At 41.4% G+C, this 26,379-nt stretch overlaps 1 protein-coding gene across 1 annotated transcript in view; it reads left to right on the top strand.

The window, feature by feature from the left end:
* The window catches only part of DOCK4 (dedicator of cytokinesis 4), a 430,451-nt gene that overhangs the window by 157,883 nt on the left and 246,189 nt on the right, over nt 1–26,379 (top strand). The window contains exon 2 of the mRNA XM_042922426.1: nt 26,051–26,134. Coding sequence (XP_042778360.1) covers nt 26,051–26,134 — 84 coding nt within the window. The remainder of the gene's footprint in view (nt 1–26,050; nt 26,135–26,379) is intronic.

Below are 26,379 nucleotides of genomic sequence, written 5' to 3'. Positions count from 1 at the left end.
GATGAGTGCCCTTAGAAGAAGAGGCCAGAGAGCCAGCTTGTTCTTTCTGGAAGAGAGCTCTCACCAGAACCTACCCTGCTGACAGACACCCTGCTGGTGTCAGACTTGCTTCCTCCAGAACTCTGAGAAGTACATTTTTGTTGTTTATAAGCCACTCAGTCTATGGAATTTTGTTATAGCAGCCTGAACTGAGACAGGAACTGAAACAGCCCCTCTTTTCCGCAGGCTTGGATCCAGTGTCATCCTTACTTGGCTTTTTCATGGTTGCTGGTGTCCCTTATTTTACGGCACAGTTGTTGGTAGGTCATGGCCATGGTTGCATAATGTCTCTGCTATTCATGTAATGTTCCTGCTCTTTCCCCCTTAGCTCTATTCTGGCTTGGTGGCACTAAATGAAGGGGACAGACAGGCATGGGTTCACCATGATGAACTACCAGTCACCAGAGAGTATAAGCCAGTGACTTCGCCCTTAAAGTGCTCTGGCCCTTGCCCTACATTGTGTCCATGAGTATTTGCAAGTATGTGGCCGCTATTCTTGGCTACGTGCGTCACTTTCCCCAAATTCAAACTAGCCTAAAATGTTCATTAACTTGAGAAATCTGAGGTGCTGACTGTTGCTGGATCAGCTACTGGCTCCAGGAGTTCCTTGTACTAACAGAGCTCTCTTCATCCCTCTGGGAAGGTTTCTTCTCCAGCAAGTTCTTTCTGTGTGGCTCTAGCCTTTCACACCTCTTGGAGCTCAAAGTCCCACAAGATGAAAGCTCCTCTTTCTCATCAGCTCTGGCTGAAGTCAGAGGGAAGAATCTGCCAGATCTTGCTCAGTGCCTGGCTGGAGGGGATTTAAGCTGTATGGAGCCTTTTGCCTCTAAGCTACAGGGATTGCGAGGGAAATGGTTAGAAAAGATAAAAGCGCTTTGCACAGTGTAGGTTCACCTTGTTAATGTTTCATGATTTTTGTAATTTCAAGGTGACTTGGAAACACTTGGAAACTGTGAATTCACCCTTGAGCCGCAATAATTGAGGCAGCATTAACACTGCCAAGTGGATTAGGTATGGTTGGCTCTGGAAAGGGATTGTATTTGTTCAGATGGTTTTGTGTGTCTCAGATTTGAGCATTCACTGTTCAGAAGCATCCTGAGCTCGCATCCCAGCCCGCTCAGTCTTGATGTGTGTTCTCCTTGGGAAACAGATACCTGGAACTTGTAGTTCCACGCCCACATGTTAGTGTGGGCTTAAAAGGGCATCTTTTCTGCAAAATCAAAGTCCTGGTCCTCTCTGTTGGTCTGTATGAATCTGAAGCCAGAATTTGAATTAGACACCTGACATGCCAGTAGCAAAGTTCTTAATACCGGTAATGTTTTTCCTGCAGAGGTAGTGGTCTCCAGCTTAACTGCTTTGCTTCTATTAAAAAGCAGATTCTTCAGGGTGCCAGGGTGGCTCAGTCGATTGAGCATCTGACTTTTGATTTCGGTCAGGTCACCATCCCAGGGTTGTGGGATTAAGCCCCACATTTGGCTCTGTACTGAGTGTGGAGCCTGCTTAAGACTGACACTCTCTCTCTCTCTCTCTCTCTCTCTCTCTCTCTCTCTCTGCATCTCTCTCTGCACCAGCCTCCCCCACCCCACCTGCTCACATGTGCTCTCTCTCCCAAATAAAAAAAATTTTTTTTTAATTCAAAAAATTTTCAAAGAAGAAAGAAAATTATTCAAGCCATTTTTTTTTAATGTTTATTTATTTTTGGGACAGAGAGAGACAGAGCATGAACGGGGGAGGGTAAGAGAGAGGGAGACACAGAATCAGAAACAGGCTCCAGGCTCCGAGCCATCAGCTCAGAGCCCGACGCGGGGCTCGAACTCAGGGACCGCGAGATCGTGACCTGAGCCGAAGTCGGACACCCAACCGACTGAGCCACCCAGGCGCCCCTATTCAAGCCATTTTGAACCAGAAAGTTACATTGGTAATGATTTAGACATCCAGATAGTTTTTGAAATATTACAGCTATTTAATTGTCATGAATGTTTAGAAAAACAATGAGTTGTGACACTGTTTAGTTTCCGCCATATTTCTTAAAAATAATTTCTTTCTGTGATGCATCAGTAGTTTACCCTTGTACTTCCAAGGATTAAATGGGATGAAATTGGTTCATAATAGTATCTCCTGTCAACGCAAGCAAACAAACCACCCAGTGAGTGCAATTACCGTCTTCATTAACACTGCTGTCTGTTGGAACTAATGAATTTCCATGTTAAGTTCAAAAGTGACTCCTGGCTGACATTTTAGATTATCCAAATGAATGTGACAAGTTCTATCCTTCATGTTAGCATGGAAGTTCAAGGGTTAACAACAGTTCCCATCCAATGTCGATTTGACTTTGCAACAGATACTGCAGATACCAAGTGCTGGTCCAGTGCTGAAAATGAATGATGACATTTTATGAATTATTTTTCCGTGTTTATTTTTACTCCTGGAGGCTGCTTAGGATTTTCATTTGTACACAACAGATTCATATCCAGGACCTACCCGCAAAAGAAGCAGTTCTGCACTGCATAATTTGAGAGGTCCAAATGGTGTTCCTACCTCCTTTTGGAGCCTAGTGAATCAGAGGTGCTGGGTGGGAGGTCAGGAGGGTAGATGTGTATTCTTCCCACCAAAGCCTGTAGCTGAAACGATGATTTTCCGTGAGACTGGCCATTGAGCCTCTCTGCTTGCACATTCATAATGATTAGCTTATCAGATTTGCTTCAGATCTCATGGGCCCTGGTGAGACACAGAAGCAAGGGGATGAGCAGGCACATTTCCAAGCTGGGTGCCACCAACTCAGTGACAGATTGTTCAAGGGCAGCTGGAAGGAGCCGGATGCCAAGAGATAAAGGAGGGAAGACTCAGAATGTACCTTGCTTGTATTGTAACACCGTAGGAACAGCTTTGCTGGCTCTCCGATGTACACAGGGAGTTGGTTGAAAATCCTAGCCCTGGCATTATTATTTTTAAACAATTGGGAATCTGAAAAAAAAAAAATTCACAAGCACACAAGCAGGACGGAGTTGTAGTATTGTTTAGTGTGGAATTTGTGTCCTCTGTGCCGAGAGAGGAATGGACGAAGGGAACAGGGTGAGGCAGCTCGAGCCTTTTCATGCCGGAGAGTGGAGCACGGCCATGACTGGCCATGCAGAGGGTGATCAGAGATGTTCATTCTCCTGGGAACTGCCATTTCAGGAAGGTTCTTTCAGTGCGAGATCCTAAACACAGACAAAAGAATTTTGTACAGGGGAAAAGCTTTCCTCCTGGGTTGAAATTTTTCCCATTGATTTCAGCCACGTGGTGATTCTTTAAATGAAGGTCTTTTTAAGGTATTAGTAGGCAATTGCAGTTCAGCTACTGAGTTCTGCTGGGATCATGCCAGTGAGATAAGGTAGTTCTGTGCTGAGATCGGATTGGGGCGGGGCGGGGGGGGGGTAGTTTTCAAACAAACACCCTTTGGTACTTTTGATGCAAGCTCTCAGCCTCCGCTCTGCCAACAAAATGCTTTTGCTCTTGGGAGAGTTGTATGTTTTCATAGAGGTCTGTGAAGTTGCTGGAGCCCATTTCTTATTTTTGCTGCTGCCTATCAGGTTCTCACCCTAAGAGTCTCAGCCCTTGGAGAGTTTGGACCTGGACCGTACTCCTCTGTTGGGACCTTCTTCAAGTTAGTCTTTAAAAAAGTTGATTCCCCAATTCCATTGCCTTCTCTTCCCTCTGGGACCATACATTGTGCTGTAGTGATACCTACTTGTGGTCCCTGAGTGGCTCCCTGTTCCTTTCCCCTTGCCTCTATGATCCTTTCCATCAGTTAAAACTCAAGTCAGGTGTTGTGCTTGTTTTGGAGGCGTTATCATCCGTCTCCCAGATCTGTCAGTAAGCATCTTCTCTGTACTGCTCGGTTCATACCTTGAGTAGCATCCTCAAACTGCATCATAACTACTGGGCCACACGTGTCCATCCTTCCCTAGACTGCAAGTGTGGGGAAAGTACTGTGATTTATCCACCACATGTCTCAGCCTCTCTGCCTGGCACTCAGATGACCATTGAAAGGGAATTGGGTCTTGTGAAGCAAGTTAAATAACATTTGAATAAAAAGTCAAGTTTTTTTTTTTTCCCCTCCCTTCCTGAGATTATGTGTTTTTTAGCCCCCTAAACTCAAAGCTCTTTGGTCCAGCACAGGTTCCCAGCACATGAGTGTCCTTTTTGTTTTTTAATGCCTATGTACTTATTTTGAGAGAGAGAGTACACGAGCAGGATAGGGGCAGAGAGAGAGAGAGAGAGAGAGAGAGAGAGAGAATCCCAAGCAGGCTCTGCACTGCCAGCACAGAGCCTGATGCGGGCCTGGAACTCATGAACCGCTAGGTGACCTGAGCCTAAATCAAGAGTCAGATGCCCAACCACACTGAGCCACCCAGATCCCCCTGTTTGTTTTTTTTTAAAGTACATTTTATCTTCTGCTTTGACCAAAGTACTAGAAGCCAAAGGAGTTTAGTTTATTATTTGCTTATCAATTTGCTACAAATTATTTTCTATTTAGTTAACAGAAATTAGAATCCATAAAGACAGGAGTAAAGCCTGCCTGTGTACAAAATTCTTTTGTCTGTGTTTAGGATCTTGTACTTTAGAGCTCTATGAAAGCATCAGATGTTCCAGCAGATTTGTGGGTTGAAATATCTCATTTATGATTTTCAACAGTTGCCCCCAAATTAGACAATGCTAGGGAGTAGCAAGTGAGGTCATCTAAACTCATTCTGTCCTCAGCTGGCACAGCTGAACTGCTTCCGAGGTAAAACTCTACCCTGAGCAACACCGTTTCCAGGGAGAGCTGATCTTCCACCTTCAGCCCCTTGTGATCTTTTTGACGCTCTTTAACTTGAACTTCTGTTGCTCTTCTCCCATCAATTCACAGTGCTCTGGAATTGCGATGACTCAGATAGTTGTAGTCAAAGGAATTGGGTTTTAGAGCAGGGGCAGGAAACCCGTTCTGCAAGTGGCCAGATGGCAAATGTCAGAGGCCCTGGGTGCCCTACAGTCTGTGTTGCCTCAGTCTGTGTCGTATGTCGTGCAAAGCAGACCTAGACAAGGTGAGCTTGGTTGAGTCTGGTTATGGTCCAATAAAAGTTGACGGATGCTGAAATGTGAACCTCAGAAAATTTTCCCATGTCACAAATTACAGCTCTTTTTTAGATTTTAGTCTCAGTGTTTCCAAATATAAAAACCTTTCTTACCTCATAGGCCTTATAGAACCAAGTGGTGGGCTGGATGTGGCTGGTAGTGAATGTTGTGCTGATCGCTGTTCTAGGGGACAGTTGTAAAGGTGGTATTGGGGCCTTTATGAAGCACCTCTTACGTGTTAGATAATGTACTGTTAGACAAAGTTCCGGGAACTTAAAGTTGGGTGGGAAAGACTGATACTTGTACACATACAGGGGTGAGTTTAGAGGGGTTTGCTCTGGGTATAATGAGGGCACCAAAGCAGGACAGCTACTTACCTGATTCTTGTGGGTAGGGAGATAGCCGTGTGCACAGGAGTAGGCAGGGAAGGCTGCCTGGTGGAGGTGACATCCTCTTAATTGAATTCAAAATGATTTACAAAAGAGTACGCGGGGAACGAAGCTGAAGGCTGTTCACAGTAGAGGGGCACATATGAGACAGTAGGACTTAAGAAACATCATGAGTGAGAGGAACTGCAGGATCTGGTGTTGCTGATACAGTTTAAAGATTGTAAGGGAGGAGGCCCCCAAATAAGGGGGTACTGGGCTGGGCCACAAAGGATGCCGAACTCTCCCTCAGCAGTCATGAGGGTGGGCACTGAAGGCTTTTACAGGGAAGAGACATGACCAGCGCCACCTGCGGTGGGTCTTGCTGGCACCCGCACCTGCACGGAGGGAGACTCAGAGGTGCTGAGGCAAGAGGGAGCATGAGGGTGCCTGAGAGAGGAGTTTGTCACAGTGATGGAGTCGGTTATCCTCTCCTTGGCTGCTCTGGTAATTCAGCACTTTGAACTAAGTCGAAAAGGCCAAGAAATACCCCAAATAGCCCACATAAACAGTGTGTTGCCACCATCCACACAATACAGATCAGAAGCTGGGTCTGTATTTATTGCTGGTCCTCAGCCAGGGTGTCTCTCAGCTTTCAGTGATCTCACGCATCATATAGAGTGGACTTGGAAGCTCAGTGACAGTGAAGGGAACTCAGTGAGAAGAAGGTAGAAACAGCTTTTTTATCCACGACCCGATCGCTGTCCCCCAGCACGGTGCCAGCGCACGGGAGGCACCGAGTGAACCCTGAGAATTTGGCTTATATCAGCATCTGGAGGACATCTGTAGTATCATCGCCGTCACCAAATACTTTAGGTCGGTCTTCAGCATTTCTGTTGATGAGTGCTTTCGCAATGACCAGCTGTGTTATGCAAACCAAGTTTCTAAACTTGGAAATTTGGTTATTTTGTAAATGTATTTAGTAGCATGAAATAATGAGGAAGAAGTTGTATCACTTGGCTAATTTTGTGAAAGATTTTGTATCACTTTGCTAATTTTACATTACACATGGCTAAGTACAACAGGTCTTGATAGCAGCACTGCTCCTGAGAGCCCAACGCATGAAAAGAACCAATGTCTGTCAAGGAAGAGGAGAGGAGAAATTTTGAGCAGAGGCATGGCATGGCCTGTCTTAAATGTTAGAAGATTCACTCTGGCTGCCATTAGGGAGAATTGACTGAACACCAAGGCTTTAGAAGCAGGGACAGCTTTGGAAGGTGGTTGCAACAATCCAGGGTAGCGATGATGAGGATTTTACAAGGCTGGTATTAGCGGAGGGGAAAGAGGTGGTGGACCAACTCTAGATGTACTTTACAAGTAGGCAGCAGGATTCGTTGGTGGGTTGGTGAAAGGATGTAAGAGGAGAGAGGCAAGGATGACTTCTCGGTAGATCTGAGCAGCTAGGAAGGGCAGTGCGCTTTCCTGAGATGGAGGGCTGAGAATATAACAGGGTTGAGACGGGGGTTGGGTCAGGTGGGAAAAGGAGATTAAGAGTTCAGTTTAATGGAGGTATCAAGGAGAAAGTTGAGGGTACTAATCTGGAATTCAAGGGAGAAGTCTCAACTAGATTCCCAGTCCATTTGGGAATCATCAGTATTCAGATGATATTGAAGGCCAGCAGGCTGAGAAAGACCTGGTGACACCTTAATTATATACCTATTAAATTTTAAGGCAAATTGATTATCTTTATGAAGTCATTTGATTAGAAAATTGAAAACATTGTATCCTTGATCATGTCTTTTAAAGATAGATACTCTTCCTTGAAAAGCAAGTCAAGGTTAGCCAACATGTACATGATAAATACTGTCTTGTCCCTGAAAGGCATAAACAAAGTGGTTTAGGAAGGAAAGATGTTGACCATCATATGACTGACGAAGCAAGGTGAAAAGACTCTCTTTGGTACTGGTATTACTTGGTCTCCCTACTAGCAATTAGGAGCATTAAATATCAAAGCTTTAGTTTTTAATGACATGAAGAAAGCTATGCTGTAGATTAAGAGTAAGTCTGACTTCAAGAATTATTTTTATTAATTCCTTAAAGACATAGTATGTACTGACAAGTTGAGGATTTTCCTTGCAGGTGTTTGAGTTGCAAAAATAATGCAGTATGAGTTAATGTACTACCACCATTCAGGGATCGAGAACAAAATGCCTGTCTTTCATTAGTATTCTAGTGGTTGGGTTCCAGGAACAAAGTTTAGGGAAGCAAAAAAGAACCCTTTACCACTACCGATTTCAAACATGGTGGAAAGCACAGTACCCTAACACTTCTGTTTTCTGATCCGGAAGGCATGATGTTGTCTGATACAGTACTTTCTTACTGAGGTTTTGCCCCATGAGAAGCAGATGGCGTATCTTTATGAATGGGAGTGTAACTTTGCCCCATTGCTTGGCCTGATTTTCTTGATGCTTTTTACGACTTGAATGGAAGTCAACAAGGAATCTTTAAGGGGGAAACACAGGGGCCCTTGCCAAAGTTCTCTGCATTAACTATGCACCAAGTACATCTTACAGCTTTCCTGCTTCCACTTCTGTATGCTTCCCTCACTTTTATGTAGCAACTCGGGAAATCCTGTCATGAAGGCTACTTAGAAAGCTTTCTATTTTACTAGAAGGTATACTTGAATCTTTGGGAGCAGTTTGCAGACTTTTGGTTTCTAGTGTTTAGTAGGCATTTGCAGCCAGGAAATCACAGAGACTAGGCATTAACTAAGCATTTCATCAGGAAACATTCCTTAATGTTAACTACTTGCCCGGTGACTACAGCAGTCGTGCTGCAGGCGGAAGCAATGAGGGCAGCATGCGTCCCGGATGCCCGGGTGTGCCCATCACGGTGCCGAACACCCTCCACACTCGCTGGGAACTCCTTCTATCTTCACCCTACCCTGTGGAACAGATACTGTTATTACCCCAATTTTACAGTTTGAGGAAACTTGCCAAAGCAAGGTTAATAGCTTGCTTGAGGGCACACGGTTAATAAGTAGCAGAAATGGGATTTTTAACCCACCTATGCAGAAGTGCAGGTGATTCTCTTCTCCACAGCTGAGGTATCTGTTCCCTTCTGTAATTACAGCTGGGACATCCATCAGCCGACTGGGATTTGAACACTCCCAGGTACCATTCTCAAGCTTTGTGACTTGTCTGGGCCCAACTTTCCTCCTCATAGAATACAGGTAATAATACCTCCTGCAGGGAGTTCCTGAGAGGAATGATTGTTATATGTTTGTGGGTTCTCCTGGCTCAGGACAGAGAATGGTACCCAGTCTATGGTGGATGTCTAATAAACATTTACTGAGTGGGTGATTATAATTTGCTAAGCACATACTATAGCATCCCCTGGGAGAAACCCAGGTGGGACAGAGGAGAGATGGATTCATGTCAAGAGAGAAAGGTAAAATTGTTACTTGTCAGTGTTTCTCGTGCTATCGTGATACAGAATACTGCTAAGTAAATAGTGCCCCTGCCGATGTCTAGCAGGCTTTCTCAGCTTATAATTTTGATGTTACTTAGGAGCATAAATAATCAAGTGAATGTTTTATAGACAAAGCATTTTGTGTGCCCTTAACATGATGTTGGGCTTTCTGGGGCTTGCTCTAGCCTGCTCTGTAGTCTGGTGTGTAGTCCATTGGTTCAATAGCCATCATCTTATTTCAACTGGGCAAACAGAGAGAGGGTACTCTGCAGGATACCCATATGGAAGAGCCTTGGTGTGAATTAGTGAAACATTAGAGGAAGCCTGAATGCCCATTGATAACAGAATGCTTCGGTAAATTATGGTCCTTCACACTGTGAATCTCAGGCATTACGTTGTTATCAGGAATTTACATAATATCGTGTCGTTGAATGCAAAAGCAAGTCATGGAGGAATATGTATTAGGTGAGCCTGAATTTGTGGAAACATAATAAATTAAAGTTTAACAGTAATGAATAAAAAATACTATGTGAGAGGGAGAAGGAGAAAGCGTGAGAGGGAGGGAAAGAGAGAGCGAGAGCAAGAGAGAATGAACTCTTAATTCCAGTGAGTGGGATTGAGAAAAGGTGGCTGGAGAAGGGGTAGACATTCCTTTGCTACTTTAGATAGTTTTGTGATGTTTTAGTGTTTTTTCCAGTAAACATGCATTAGTCGATATTCTAAAAATTAATAAAGAAAATTGTAGGGGCGCCTGGGTGGCTCAGTTGGTTAAACGGCTGACTCTTGATTTCAGCTCAGGTCATGCATGATTTGGGAGTTCGGGCCCCATGTCAGGCTGTGGGCTCACAGCTCAGAGACTGCTTTGGATCCTCTTTCTCCCTCTTTCTATTCCTCCCTGGCTCTCTCTCAAAAATAAATAATGAATATTAAAATTTTTTTTAAAAAAATTTTTAAAAAGAAAAAGGCTTAGTCCTTTTTTAATTAAAAAATTTTTTTTTGTAGAGTCATGTCTGACAGGTAGGAATGGTTTGAGACTCTTTTGAGGAAATATTAGACCAGAACTCCAAGTGCAGTAAGTAAATGAAAAGGCATAGATTTTAAGGAAACTGTTACAGATGGGAGGAAAATTACTGAGTAGATTTGGGTGAATTTATGGAAATGATGGGATCCTTTGTGGATGACAGACTCACGGAGTGGATTAGCCTAACCTGTCTGTTGGAGGATGTTAGACTTCCTCCTGTACTGCCAGTAGCCTAAGGAATTTTTATTCAGCTTACAGTTGAGAACACTGTATGAAATTCACACACTACTTCTTCCTTTTTTTGAGCTACTCAAAGGATAAACAGGATTGATGTTTTTACTTATTTTTTCATTTGTATCTACCCTTTTTGTTGTTGTTGTTGTAGGTATAGGCCCTTTGAGAACAGATATATTTATAACATTTTATATCTCTGGGACTCACCTTACCTATATACAACATGGCCAATAACTAACCGGTAATTTTCTGAACAAAGAACATGGATTTGCTGAAGTCCGTGCTCTAAAGCTCATGATACTCATTTGAGCAGTTTATGGATTCTTTTTTTAAGTCCATATCTAAAGGGCTGATTTCTGAACTGAAACACTTTAGAAGAGAAATATTATAATGGCTCTGGGCATCATCTTTAGTCTTCCCAGTGCAATCTGACGTTAGTCTCCCAGTGTGGGCAGGACGTGGTAATGGGCTCATCTCCCATCCTCATTTGCCCCACCTTAGATCTAGTTGTTGGTGAGAGCCTTTGCGACTCAGCTCACAGTCCATCCAGCCTGGGCTCTGGGTCATCCACTCCATAGCCTCTGAGGACCTGGTAGGAGTGTGATTCTGTATTTTCAACTGCCTTCTTCTGCCCTCTCAAGAGGGAGAGACTGTCTTGAGGGGAGGCATGAAAGCTAGCTAATTCAGACCCAACTTATTAACTATACTAGGCTGCCATTTTCACTCTACTTTGTTATGATTGCTGCCCCTCCCAGAGTACCATGGAGCAGTGGGATAGACCTGTTTGCTTTGAAATTTCCAAACTCCTTCAAGGAATCTCTCTGCAACCTCTCTCTCTATTCATGGGTCTTGACCCCAGTAGGATACCAGACAGGCCCTATGTTTGTTATACCACCCTTTGGCTTGCCCCTTTTGTCCTCCTCTCCTCTTCTCTCCCTTTCTAGAATAGAAAAGCTCTTCTTTCAATGGTGGGAATGCCTTCTGTATCTTCATGTTCTGTATCTTAGAGCAATGACTGAGTCCTCCAGGTTCTAGTTCTTGACATTTGAAGGATAGCCTAACGAGTTTAGAAGATGCTTATCCCAGCAAAGCAGCCAGTCTTTGGCTAATGAAAGCCTTGATTTTCACAACTGTTGACTGGAAAATGAGCAAGCTTGTTTGGGAAGTAGGAGACTGAGCATCTCCCCCTTTGCTCTGTTGTCCCTTGGAAACAAAACTCCTTCCCCAGTGGGAGGAGGGCTTAGAGGCACAGGCAATCACTGGGAATGAGAAATACAGATGATAATGTGTAAACATACTGTCCAGCTATAGAATCAAATGTGTACCTATGAATCCAAGAGACCTCCACCTCCCCTACCCCAAATTTCCTGATGTTAAAACTTACTTATGATCCTATTCTGTTAAGTGGTGAGTGTGTGGAAGAAGAGAGGGGCTCTAGAGAGAGCAGTGTGCTTTTTGATTATAGGAGCCAATTCTAACTCCTTAAAACTGCACTATTTTCCAGACCCTTGAGTCTTTTGGACCTAAATCTGGAGATAACATTTATCTAAGCTGGGCCATTATGATTACCAGCTATCACACCTTCTCATTATGTTCTAGCTCCCTGACTCTTATTGCCTAGCTTTTGTCCATTTGTTAAATTCTTTTTTTTTTTAATTTTTTTTTAATGTTTATTTTATTTTTGAGACAGAGAGAGACAGAGCATGAATGGGGAGGGGCAGAGAGAGAGGGAGACACAGAATCGGAAGCAGGCTCCAGGCTCTGAGCCATCAGCCCAGAGCCTGACGCGGGGCTCGAACTCACGAACCGTGAGATCGTGACCTGAGCTGAAGCCGGACGCTCAACCGACTGAGCCACCCAGGCGCCCCCGTTAAATTCTTTTTAAAAATTTGCTTGTCAGGTACAAGTGGCTCTTTGGCATAGAAAGCAAAATCTATTTCAGGCTGTTTTCTGAGCCCTGTGATCTTACAAGGCCCTTGGGTTTGGGATTCTGAAGTTTTCATCATTTAAGCCAGAGACTTCAATAAATGATTGACATCTACCCATTTTCAAAAACAAATGTCAATTCAGAAATTTATTTTTCACAAGGCCACTAGGTGCAAGCTGCAGACTAAATAAAGAACATCAGGGATTCAAACTAAGCCGGTTTTGGGGAGTTTTTTTTGTTTGTTAAAAACAAACAGAAGGACTGCCACAGCCAGGCAATTGTGTGAAGCTGAACTTTTTCACCTTGGGAGTTTGCGATTGATGCACATTAAGTTGCTTGACATATCTTAAATCTAGCAGGACCCCACTTGTCTTTGGGAAACTGACAGAATGATCTATTATTTCTACGTATGGATCATGAACTAAAAAAGGTTCAATCTTAAGGCAAAGAAAGGGAAATAATAGCTTGATGGAGGGAAGGGTGGGTACATTTTAACCCATCTGTTTTGATGAGATCTTGGATAATATGTCCTCCTTGCCTGGTGTGTTTGTCAGAACTGGGGCAGCTGGTGGGGAGGAGATGATGGAGAGGCACTTAGGGACTTGTTTTGTATCTGTTTCACAGCTTAAAACACAGTATAGGAAAGTTTCCCCTGTAATGTTTAGTATTTTTAACTGTGCAGCTCCAATTGTAGATTGGAATTTCCTGACATAGCATAGCTTAGTTCTATTATCTCCTAGGTAAACAAACAAACAAACAAACAAATGACCTTCTTGGACATCCACGGTTTTAAGAACTCCAAGGAAAATGCAGAATTCTTAAAAACTGCATTCTCTAGTAGGCTACTCCAGATTCATTGAAAGGGTTCAAAAAGCCACAAATATTTCTCACACAAAAAGACCCTCTAACTTCGTGATTGAAACAACTTCCAAGAAGCATGTTCATCTGTTAACTGATACTTCATTCAGCTGGAAGAGCTGGAGTTAGGGGAAAGGACAGGGACATTTATTGATATGGTTTACAGTTTTGTATTTGAATTTTATGAGAAGTTGACAAGTTCAGAACTTTTAAGCATATTATTTTGGATTCTTGGTAGTCTGTTCATTCATATGAAGAAAGAAGATATGAAGATAGGAAGATCCATGCATTTATATGAAGAAATAGCTGCATTACTCACTTATATGGGTTGCTTTTATACTTTAAGAATCCACTCTATTTACCTATATTTATTATTAATAGTGAAACTTATAGTAAATTGTCAGTGTTTTATAAGGCATAATTAACATACGGCTGCCACCAGAGGCTATAAAAGCAGATACGTTTAATGACAGTCACTAATAAAAGAAGAAAGAGTCACATCTTCTTACATGGACTTTTCCTGTAGGTGTGATTTCTAGGGCTGCTTAGGAATTCGAGGTCCTAATTCTTCTTTTTGTCAAATGGAATTATCTTTAAATTCCCACACACTGATGGAATTACACATTCCATGGTCATTTTAATTTTTGTATGTTGAGGTTATTTTGGGCAGTTGGAGATGGTCTTCCAAAAAAATAAATTTTCTGTGTTGCCTGAAATTTTTTTCTCTTTCTAATCTTATTATCTTTGAGCGAGCACTTGTTATTTCACTCTGCACTGGCTAGAATATTAAAGGCAGTCACTTTGTATGTAAGCCCCAAGGGCATTCACATTGTCAGATTTAGTTCATGACCAGACTGAGTCACCTCCAGTGATACTCAGAAAAATAAAAACAAATGCAAAATTATCATTCAGACCAAGGAATTGCAATAGATGGATTGTTCCTAATTAGCATATTGTGAAATAAATGACTGGTTTTGGCTCTAACACCAGACCTGTTGTCTGTTTTTAAAGTTATTTTGGAAAACTTATCTAGTTTATTTGGTGAGTTTGATTGTATAAGGGGAAAGAATAAATGTTTAGAAAGTTTTTTTTCTTAATTTTTTTAATGTTTATTTATTTTTGAGGGAGAGAGAGAGAGACAGAGTGCAAGCAGGGGAGGGGAGAGAGAGAGGGACACACAGAATCCGAAGCAGACTCCAGGCCCCAAACCATCAGCACAGAGCCCAAAGCGGGGCTTGAACTCACAAACCCTGAGATTGTGACCAGAGTTGAAGTTGGATGCCTAACCGAGCCACCCAGGTGCCCCACAAAGATTTTTAACCCTAGCCCAGCACAGTGATTTTCATTCTTGATTTAAAAAAAAATGAGATATATTTGCATGGGAGGAATATGGCTGGTGGTGGGGTGGGGAGGGGTGTAGTTTTTAAAAGTTTCTTGTAAATAGTGCAACAATTTGCTAACAAAGAATCAAAGTATTTCAATTCTTATGGACAACATCTGGGATCAATAGCCAAAATTTACAGTGAGAGAAAAGGGTTGGGAAGCAGTTGCTTCATTAGTTTATAAAATTGGAGAAAACACTCTCCCTAGAGAAACTTGGTGCCCTCTAAAAACCCTGAGGAAGGATTTAAAAGTTCATTTATAATTGATAAGTGCTGAATTGGTAATGTTCATTTTTATCCTGGTTCCCTGATTTGGCCATTATAGTTTCATGAGTTTTGCCTTAACTTGTCATTAAAAATCTCAAAGATAAACTGGCAGCATTTCTTTTTAATATCTTTTAATTTTAAAAATAGTAATTGAGGGGGAACAGAAAGGCTTCTTAGAAAATTTATAAAGTGGAAATAATAGGGTTAGATGAATGTTTTGGGTAAAATAAGCCACACGAATACCAGGTTTATAAATAACCTATAATGCTGTGATTTTTTTTTTTTACTTTAATGTTTATTTTTGAGAGAGAGAGGGAGAGCACAGACAGTGGAGGGGAAGAGAGAGGGGGATACACAGAATCTGAAACAGGCTCCAGGCTCTGAGCTGTCAGCACAGAGCCCAACATGGGGCTCAAACCCATGAACTGTGGGATTGTGACCCGAGCCGAAGTCAGATGCTTAATCAAGTGAGTCACCCAGGCGCCCCTGTATAATGCTGTGATTATCCCTTTAAGGCTTTTGTAATCCTGCCACTTCGCAAATCTAAAGAGTAGCTGGGGTGGACACTTATCAGACCCTAGACGACATAGGCGTGCATTCTCTCAGCTCCCACTGGTCAGGTAATTGTTGTGTCTGCACCAGGTATTGAGGTAGGAATGGACTTGAAAGAGAGAGGTGGTCTTAATGTAAGTGTGTTCCTCTGGGGAAAAGGGAAATGACGGAAGAAAAGCAAGATGTATTCATAATTATGCCATTTGTGTTGGGGGCACTGAGCAGCATAGCTGGATCACCAGGCCGTGGCAAGTGTAGTGTGGTGCCCTCTCTAGGATGGAGGTTTTCTAGGAGACCAGGATGAGAAACTTGTTATCAGGAAGGAGTTAACTTATGTCCATTGTCTCTCCACACTGGCTACTACCTCTCCACCTCCCCCAAAGCGTACCTACTCTACTGAAATCTCTCCCATCCCCTAATTTTCATTGCATGCGAACTTATAATTGAAGCTGCTTAATCGATTAAGTAGGCTATTATGTGGTAGCTTGAGAATCTACTCATTGATTCTAAATAACCAAATATATAACATTTCTAAAATGTAAATCACCTGTAAGTTAGAGATTCACTGTAGTTTGTAGTCATTGTCGTATTTTAAGTTAGATTTTAGCAATCAATTCTAATACAGCATGGGAAAGAATTAATAAACAGTAGTAGCTGCTGTGAACATGAGGGAAGCCTAAGACCTTGACTAAAAATGAGGATTATGGCACCCAATTATTAGGAAGTATTATGGTACATGGTTACGCGGAAAGTGTTCTCCAGAGAAATCGAACCAATGGGATTCTATGTGATTTATTATTTATTATATATTACATATATGACATTAATATACAATTATAAGGATTTGGCTCATGTTGTTATGGAGGCAGAGAAGTCCCATAATGCAAATTTCTGAGAACTGGAGGTCCTAGCTGAGGCCAGGAAAAGACTGATGTTCCAGCTTGGCAGTCAAGCAGAGAGCTTGAATTCTTCCTTCTGCCTTTATTCTTTCAGGCCCTCAGTGGGTGATGCCCACTCACATTGAGGAGGGTAATATGTTTTACTCAACTCACCAATTTAAATGCCAATCTCTTCCAAAAACACCCTCACAGACAGACCCACAAATAATGTTTAATCTGGGCACCCTGAGTCCCAGTCAAGTTGATAAATAAAATTAGCCATCATAGAAAGCTCGATTCCTTCCGTGAAATAAATTGAAATTTTACCGTGATTCTCTTATTAGTCACCAATAAACATAGTAAAGATAAAAGAGTTGAATTCAAACCTGCAGATGGCTATAGTTAATGATAGGGCCCATCCAGTTTTCCTTGAAAACGTTGGGTTCAAACAGTTCAGAAGCTATCTTTGACCAAATACACACACACACACACACACACACACACACACACACACACTCATTGTTTAAGGGAGTAGTACCTGAAGAGGTCATGCATTGTACTGAAAATTGGGCCAAAATATTATTTATTTTTCACTTTCTAAAAAAAATGAAGGTTAAAGTTTTATTTTGTTTGATATGACTGGGTCATCTCAAGGATACCTCTGGTAGCTGTGAGGTTAATTTTATGTCTTATGCTTAAAAAATAAAGACTAAAGTCAGGATATTGTGCCTACTTCAAAAAGGATCCATTGTAGGTTTTGACTGCAATTAAGATAATTCAGCTGTGTCTGGATAACCCTATAAAAAAACATCAGAGTTAAATGGCTAAGGTTGCAGGCAAGAATCATCAATGTATGCTATAGAAAGTATGATGAAAATAGTATATTTGCATAGTAATTTGTTAATTACGAAGGAAAAACTAGTAACTCTGTAGTGGGAAAACCACTTTACCCCAGTGATTAAGGTTAATTAACATCACCAGGAATGAGATACATTGCCATTGTATATACCTCCTGATAAGGTACACTGATCACAGCACATCATCACTTCTGTGGTATTCTTGCCAAAATTGCCTATCCTACATTTAATCATGAGGAAACATCAGACCTAAATTTAGAGACATTGTGCAAAATAACTGGGCAGTATTCTTAAAAACATCAAGGTCATGAAAGACAGAAACTAAGATAATGTCAAATAGGAGGAGACTAACAAGATAACAGTGAAATGTAATGTGGAATCCTGGGTTGGATCCTTAACCTAGAAAAGATATTAGTTGGAGAGTTGGTGGAATTTGCAGATGATCGGTAGAATAGTTGATAGCATTGTATCAGTATGGACTTCTTGGATTTGCTAAGTGTACTATATTTATTTAAGATTTTAATGTTTGATGCAGTGAAGTTAAGGATGTATCCATTTTTGTAAGTTTCTTATAAATCTGAAATTATTTTAAAATTAGAAGTTAAAAAAAATTAGCAGTAGGCATTTTTTTCCACACGAGAATAAATAGAACTACAAGTGTGTCCCTGTGTGTACATTTAAGTCACTGGGGAGGGGCACCTGGCTGGGTCAGTGGGTGGGGTTGCAACTCTTGATTTTAGGATTGTGAGTTCAAGCTCCACATTAAGTGTGGAGATTACTTAAAAATAAAAATCTTAGGGGCTCCTGGGTGGCTCAGTCAGTTGAGCGTCTGACTCTTGGTTTCAGCTCAGGCCGTGATCTCATGGTTTCGTGGGTTCCAGCCCCACGTCAGGCTCTGCGCTGATAGCACAGAGCCTGCTTGGGATTCCATCTCCCTCTCTCTCTGCCCCTTCTCCACTCGTGCGCACTCCCTCACTCTCTCTCCCTCCCTCTCTCAAAATAAATAAAGAAAATTTCGAAAAATTAAAAAAATAAATAAAAATCTTTAAAAAATAAAAATGAAAAACAAAAGTCACCAGGGACATAAAATAACTGTATTTTGTAGGAGCCAAAAGATAGAGGAAAATTCTTTCTCATGATTTAGGAACTCCATGAGGCAGGTGCCAAGTGTTATCTTCAGCATTGTATTTCTAGTGCCTACCGTGTAGCTGGCACATAGAAGGTGGCTGTTGGCTGAATAAATGAGTACATTGCACACCTTGGTGATTTCATTCCAGTGTATATTCAAGGAATACTTTTTGAGTACCCACTCGGTGTCAGACATTGTGCTAGGTGTTGGGAACATAAAGGAGCTGCAAAACTAGAGGTAATGAGTTTAACTAGGATGTAAGTGGAGGAGTGCCTAGAGTAAGCCTTCCTTGAGGAGGATCCTTGAGTGTTTTTGAAGAACGCCTGATAGGGAAAGGCAACAGGAAGCCAGAATCCCAAGTAGAAGGAAAAGCATTTGCTCAGTCGTAGATAAGAGCTTCAGTGTGACTGGTGAATGTGGTTTATAAAGGACAAGGTTGGTTGGAAAAATGTGTAGGAGCTCGATTTGCGGGGGGGTGGGGGGGAACCTTTGGACTTTGTTTTATTTCTCCATTGACCTGTTTACTGGCTTCCCATTTTCTAAAGAAATTGTCTGTAGCTGGTTTTCAGTGGCCAAAACCAGTCAGAACTAGTGTTTGTTCAAAATTGGGGGTGGGCTTCGTTAGCAGAGTAGAAAGAGAAGGTACTAAATAGGAATGTAGAGTTTGGTTCTCTTCAGATGGGAGTTGTGCAATTTGCACAACATTGGGAATGAAAGCCCAACTTCAAATTGGAGAAGAAAAAAAAAAAGTCTGGAGGAAAAATTAGAAATATGCAGGCTTCACTGTGTGATGTGAATGTTCATAGATGAGACAGGGTTGGATATTAGTTTGGACAGAACATTGGAAGAGGCTGCGAGGACAAGCTGGGCTCTCCCCACTGTGGGACAGCCTGGGAGTCATTCTGCCATGGTGCAGAAGGCAGAGATGCTGGGGCCCAGGAATGCCCTTCGCTTCTCCTGGGCTGTGTTGTGACTGAGTATTTAGTACTTGGGGAGAGAAACCAGAGGGGGAGGGAAAGGCACAGAAGGATAGAACAGTGTATTTTTTTTTTCTTTCTTCCCTCCTAGCACAAGATTACAACAAAAAAAAATCAGGAAATTTAATCCTGTGTTTCAGAAATTCTCCTAAATAACATAATTTCCATATTAACTGCTTCATACTGGAAAGAGGCTATATATATATACATATATATATATATATATATATATATATATATACACACCCTATATAATCTATCTATATACACCAGATGCTTGGTGGTAGATTTAATGTTTGTTTGGAAAATGGTATTTTGCTTCTTAGTGAAAATTCTTCACTTGGATCATGGGGAAAGCAATGCGTACTTTCTGTTACTTAATTCCACTTTGTGACCTGACGGGCGAATTGTAATTTTTCCCTCCTGATGCTCTCTGTTATTCCTCAGACAAATATTGTGACGCAGAGTGAATGTTTAAAGCTGAATCTCCTTCCAATCCTAGCCCTGCATTTTAGGAAAATCCCTCTTGACTCTGTTATTTTCCTTACCAGTCTCATTTGCCAAAGAAATCCTGTTTTATCAACTTTTTTCTCTTTCTCAAATGGCTGAGGCTGAATCTTTCTAAGTTTGACTTGTTAATAATGATTTCCAAGAAGCTATAATAACAGAAAGAATTTTTGACTTACTACTGAAAATGGAAACCTTATTTTTGCCTATGACAGATTCAGGTTCAGCCTCCAAATTACTGGGTAGCAGTGATGATGAAAATATAATACCCTATGTTCCTTACATTTTATAGTCTTACAAATCTTATTCTCATAAATTTGTTTGATCCTTGTGACATCTCTGTGAGCAAGGCCAGACAGGTGATGTCATCCCAGGATGGCAAATGGAAGGACCGAGGACCACGTGGTTCATAAGCATGGAACTAAGCCCCAGGCCTCCAGTCTCTAACTTTGTCTCCTTTTCCTAAGTGCTGGGATGCCTTTGAGATAATTGTTTAAACTCTGTCTCTTCCCTCCTCTTGGCTGGCACTTGGCCCAAACCATAACCTTTTCTATCATCTTAAGTTGTTTTTAAAAGTACTGATAGGCGGATGTAATAATTAGTTCAGAGTTTTATTGTTTGACCTTTAATTGTTCTTGTAGCCACTTAGGCAAATGCCTTTGCATTTGTAACATTAAAACCAAGGTGAAGAATACGTTTGTGACTCTGGAGAATAAAAACGGTTCGTTTACTGCCGCAGTGACAATGTCTTCAAATAAATCTTCATGTGGAATAATTCCCTCCTAATATCATTGATTTGTTGCCTTGTTTGTCTCTTTTCCTCTTCTTTTTCTCTATCTCTAAAATGGGAAGTGGAAGTACCTACATCATAGAAGATTAAAAATAATACATAAAGAATTTAGCAAAACCCTTAACACAAAGTAGTAATTTTAATAAGGTTACTTTCCTTATCCCTTGAAAATAAATTTTGGAAGACATAAATTCTGAATGGGTAAAGCTTTGAAACTGGTAGCAGGTTGGGCTTTCTGGAAAGCAGACTCTGAGCTGGAGATGAGTTTGCATGATGTTACTCAGGGAGTGCTCTCAGGATTCACACCCATGGACGGGAGTAGAAGGAAGCAGGACAAGGCAGAAGAAGAAGTTGACCTGTGATGCAAGCCTGGACAGCCTTCGTCGCTTGAGCTAGTTGTACCGAGTTACAGCATGAGGATCTGGCCTTCTAACTCCCACCCGGGCAGTCACTAGATGCAAGCCACCCTGGGAGGAGGGCGTGACCTTGGGCAAAGCAGCCCTTTACAGCTGAGACAGTTCCGGAAGGGGGCTGGCAGCCAAGGGCTGCCTGCCCTAATGCTCTTAGCAGCTGGACGGATAAGTCATGCATTTCTGGAGAGGGATCTTGGTATTGCAGCAGCCACTACCACACTTTATGTTTACCTTGAATCCAAATGGCAGTGGTTCAAGCAGAATGAAGTTCCCTATCCTCTTCACAGTCAAGGACAGCAATACATTTTCAGGTGATACTTGTGAAGTGTCAGAAATGAATATGTTTTATTCAATACGCTTGTGATTTTTCACTCAGTCCAGAAGGGAGTCATGGGACGTGCTCAAGTCCTGACCGTAGTAACTGTGGCATATGAATGGATTCCTGCTTGTAAGTGTGCCTGTGCTTGTGCTCTCAGGTGTGGCTGCAAGGTGTACTGGGGGCGTGACCCACTTCCAGAACGGAGCCAGATCCCAAGGTCATGGCAAGTCTGAGGATGAGAAGGAGCACAGCATTTCTTTCATTTTCTTAGTTCATTTCCAGCATCAAAGCAGCATTCAGGAGCTCCCAGTTTATCTCCCCATCCCACATTCATTTAAATTTTTTCTTCATTCTTTCTGAGCCACCTGCTTCCACAGCCCTGCTGTCATACTGATAGCCAGGTACCTATAGAAATCTCCAAGTGATGACCATCTGCCCTCAAGCCCTATTCCAGACAGCTATTAAGAAAGAAGAGTCTTGGCTTCGAGTAGTATTCTTTTTTTCCCCACCACATTTGGTCTCTCCCTACAGGCGGATATTGTACATGTGCACAGAAGGTAGCCCCTTGTTTTCCTCTGTAGTTCACCATTTTATGAAATAGAGTCCCTGGAAAGAATTTCTCATTAATCCCCTTTCCCTTTTCTCTTTGCTCCAGCTCTTATCCAGGTTCTTCAGAAGTCCACCAATGACACTCAAAACTAATCAACCTAACTATAGATATATCCATGGCAAGCTAGAGCTGAATGTACAATGTGAAATGCATGCAGACATAGGCAAGAACCAGTTCTAAATGTGCTCTGCGCAAGAGTTTGTTTAGCATGCCTGCACAGTCCGTGCCTGCTTCATCATTGCCTTCTAACTGCTACTGCTGTGTGTCAAAATCATACAACTACTCACATCAATATGGTTTTTTGTTTGTTTTTTTGGTTTCTGGTGCAATCATAGCACATGTTTTTGTGGCAAAAAAACAAGGAGTTTCATTTTTGTATCAAACAGGATTCTTGGGCTAATCTCAGAACTTGAGACCAACAATACCATGTTCTGTGTTGTAAATAGTCAGATCACAGGTGACCTTTCAGACCACAATCTGTTCATGAGTCAGAGATACTATTACTAGAAAGACGAAGCCAAAACTCTGACTTTGAGAGATGAGTTTCTTTCCTTTATGTCAGAAGGGACAAAGCATTTTCATTATTATTATTATTATTATTCTTTTACGTTACATTCCATTCATCTTAGATTGTCAGCCCATAAAGGGCAAGGGCAGCCTTTGCCAGACTTGAATTGAATTGTGGCAAGTAGAATCATTGTAAATACTGTTTTGACAATGACGATGAAGAACTTGTTATTGTCTGCGAGGTAGACCTACTTCATTGACTTCAAGTAGTTTTTTAATTATTTTTTTTTCTGTTTTTGCTTTGAAAAGTTGTAGGACTCTGTGATTGAGTTTCTCTGTGCTGTTTAAAAGTTTTAAGTAATGAATTTGTTGTTTGCATGGACAAACAGTATCATTGAAACTGAGGTATGGGTCTCTACTTCACAGAATGATTTTGCTTTCTTTCTACCTTCTTCACAGAAAATACTTATGAGTCTCTATGAGGTTGTTTCTCCCAGCCATTTAATTTCAAATGAATTGTTAATAGGTATTAAACTGATTATCATTATATGAAGGAATAACATTATGAATGATAAAAGGCAGCTATTTATGGTATGGCTTTCAAGATGGCTATGCTCTACACTTAACATTTTCATCTTAGGTAAAAATTTTAAAATCCTTGACTCTAACTTAGGTTTATATGCATATTTGTTAATCCAAATTAATTTTTTACGTAATAGCAAATGGGGAGAGATGAACACAACACCATATTTGGAGCCAAGGAAATCCAAGGAAATCAAATCGAATAGTTGAAATATAAAAATTTTCCTGATGCCACATGCAGAAACGGACACACACACACACACACACACACACACACACACATACAGACGAGAAACCCTGCAAAACCTTAAACCCAAAGGTGACTGAATCAAAGGTAACTGGTGGCATTGTGGACATTGTATTGAGGAAGGACATCCAGGGAGGCATCCCAGAAGGCTTTACAGTGGCCCTGTTGAGGGATACAGAGAAATCCACCTTGTAATAGCAGGATGAAGCAGGACTGTCAATAGACTACTATTTTAGACTAACATTTCAGAATGGGTGATTGGGAGAGAGAAAATAGCTGGATTTGGTTAGAGGATGGCAGGATAACGGGTTCAGTTGGAAGTATGCTCGGTTTTAGGTGCTTAGATATGGGAACAGAGATCTACAGTTTCCAAGTTTGTGTCAGATTCTGTGGGCACAAATCAGAACTGGAGAGAGACTTGGCAAACCATTTGTCAACAGGTGATTCTAGAAGGCTTGGCTCTCTCTCCAAAAAGGAAGAATGTATATGGATAGGAAGGAAAAAGTACAGTTTAAATAATTGAAGTATTCATTAAATGACTAGAATGTACCTAGTGTGTAGTAAATTATTTCTGATAGGTGCTTTATTTAATCCTCCACTACCTTTTACAATTCCTTTATTGTTACCCCCATTTGCCTGAACAGGTAATGAATGCAGATTTTGAGAGGTGCCTTTACTAAAATGAAAAAGCTAATAAGTGTTTAAGATCTGGGTTCAAACTCATGTCTCACAATACCAAACTTGATGCCATTTGCCTACACCCCAGCTTTTATGCCTCAGCATCTTGGGCATAGAATGCTGGATGACACCAACATTTAAGAGAGCTAAGAAAGGAAGGAAGTTCTATAGAAGAAGGCTGGGGAGTGTGAGAGACCCAGTTCAAGAGAGGATAGACTCCTGAAGGCGATATGCAAAGTCACAGTTAGGGGACTGGTGACTTCAGTAGAGCAGTTTCAGAGCACAGTGAGGGCTGGATTGAGTGGGGTGAAGTGTGAAGGGAGGGGAAGAAATGAAGTCCATGGATGGTACTACTGTGTTCAAGAAGGTGCTGAGGGCTAGGAGAGAACATGCAGCCTTGGGAGTTACAAGGGCATTTGTGAGTAGTAGGAGCTGTATACAGAGCTGTGCTGGGGATTCTGTGTGCTTAGATCTCTAAGCGGAGCAGTGTGGAACCACCAGGGTTGTGAGCAGTCGAGGTAACTTCATGAATGAAGAAAGGCAATTCTGGATGCAAGCTTCTTCTGAAGTCTTTTAAAGTGTTATCAGTCTACTGTGTCTTCAGTTGTTGATCTCTTGTAAGAGCTCTCTGAAAGTTACTTGAGATAATCTGTCAAGATATACAGACCCTTGATTATTTTTTGAGCAAACATCTTCTAGTACCTCAGTATGAGGTCATGTGGTATTTATGGTTATAGTTAGAAAATGACATCATGGGGGCACCTGGGTGGCTCAGTTAAGTGTCAGACTCTTGGTTTTGGCTCAGGTCGCGATCTCACGGTTCATGAGATTAAACACTGTTGTCAGCACGGAGCCTGCTTGGGATTCTGTCTTTTCCTCTCTCTCGGCCCCTCCCCAACTCGGGTGTGCACACTCTCTCTCTCAAAAATAAATAAACTTTAAAAAAAAGAAAAAAAATGACATCATGAATTAGTGCTTGTCTAAAATGTTCTAACTTGGTTACTATACCATTATTTTCATCCATCTCATGTACCATGGGTTATGTTTTCTGTCGTGTGTTTTGATCTCTACTGTTAATTTTGTTTGGAGATTACGGAAGAGTTTTAGACCTCTCTAAAAGCCCATTACTTATGGCATGTTCTGATTTTTGACAGATTCATGTGTTTCTTCAAGCTTTTAAAGTACGTTCACAACAGTGGCAATAATTTATTTTGGGGATTGGGGTTGTATCTAAATCTCACTGTCTAAGACAGAATTATAAAATGGATTTCCAAAATTGTGGTCTTTTAAAAACCATGCAGTCAAAGCATTTACTATCATTTTTTAAAACGTGAATTGCAAGTTCAATATGATGCTCATAGTATTTAACAGAACATGTCTCTTCTTTTTCGTGTGTTGGGTGCATTTTTTTCTATTTCTCCATCCTTATCTCCTTTTTGACTCAGGCATTGCTCTCCTGGGGGGAATCACTGTGCTTCAACCTGTCTGTAGATCCTCAAGGTACCCAGAGGTGACTAACCCATACATACTTTCTCTCTGGTTTTAACATCCTAGTCCTGTCCAGCCCTGTGAAATGTTTCAGAAATCAGTCTCTAATCACTAGGTAAGGCTAAATGGTGACACCCTACTTACCGCTGGACACACACGCCCGATTCCAGGAGAGTTAAGCCATATGGGGATTGTCATCATGGCTCTGTGTTTAATGCTAGGAGAGGAGTCCAGTCAGAGTTAAATAAATTGTTACTATCCATTACTACTCAAGAGACTGCTTTCATGCCACATACTTGGTTAAGCTCTGGGGACATGCTAGTATAGTAAACAAATAGATGCAATCGCTTCTCTTGAGGAGTTTATAGTCTAGGGAAAAGAAATCTCTTTTAAGCAACATCATAGAAATGTAAACCAAGCTTCACAGCAAGAAAGATAGGCATTCGTCATTTGTTATTGAAAACATATTTTTTGAGTAACTATTACGGGCGAGGTGTCTGGATGAAGAGTGAATATAGCAGTAACAATGGCACAGGTCTTTCCAGGGCTCTTCAGGAAATATCTTTGTCACACAGGTTTTTGAGTGCTAGTGTTGGTATTTTGTATTGTTTTAGTAAATTCCCTATCTTTGAAATTCGTATTTGTAACACTTATTTGACCTGGAAGTTGGTAAAGTATGTAAGACTGACTCTCTTCAAAAATATGTAACATTTAAGCATGACAGCAGGTTTTAGCTCTCCAAGTGTACTTCCTCTTCACATTCATTTTTCCTAGTCGGTAACATTTAATAGTAAGCAGTATAACTGGCTGTAACCAATATGATTATCTTCATATATTCTATAACATTTCTTGCAGTTATTGCCAGCTTTCGAGGAACGGTACCATATGGCCTGTCATTGGAAATTGGAGATACAGTTCAGATCCTGGAGAAGTGTGATGGTAAGTGGGCTAGTTACCCCCCTGTGGTTTGAAGCTATATACCCAACCTCCTCACCACTGGACAGTTCGTAATGTTTACAAATTCTGTCCTCCTCTTGATTTCTGGAATTTTTCCAGTGGTCACAGTGAACCATTTTTGACAAAGTTTGTTTCTTGCAATGTCTGGCTTATGGGAAAGCATGATTTGCTATTTTTAAGCTGATTTTATTGTTCCTGATATTATGTCTTTATATTCACTAGATGCC

The sequence above is a fragment of the Panthera leo genome, chromosome A2 (assembly GCF_018350215.1).
Source record: "Panthera leo isolate Ple1 chromosome A2, P.leo_Ple1_pat1.1, whole genome shotgun sequence".
Taxonomy (NCBI): Eukaryota; Metazoa; Chordata; class Mammalia; order Carnivora; family Felidae; genus Panthera; species Panthera leo.
This window is presented reverse-complemented; position numbering and strand designations above follow the sequence as displayed.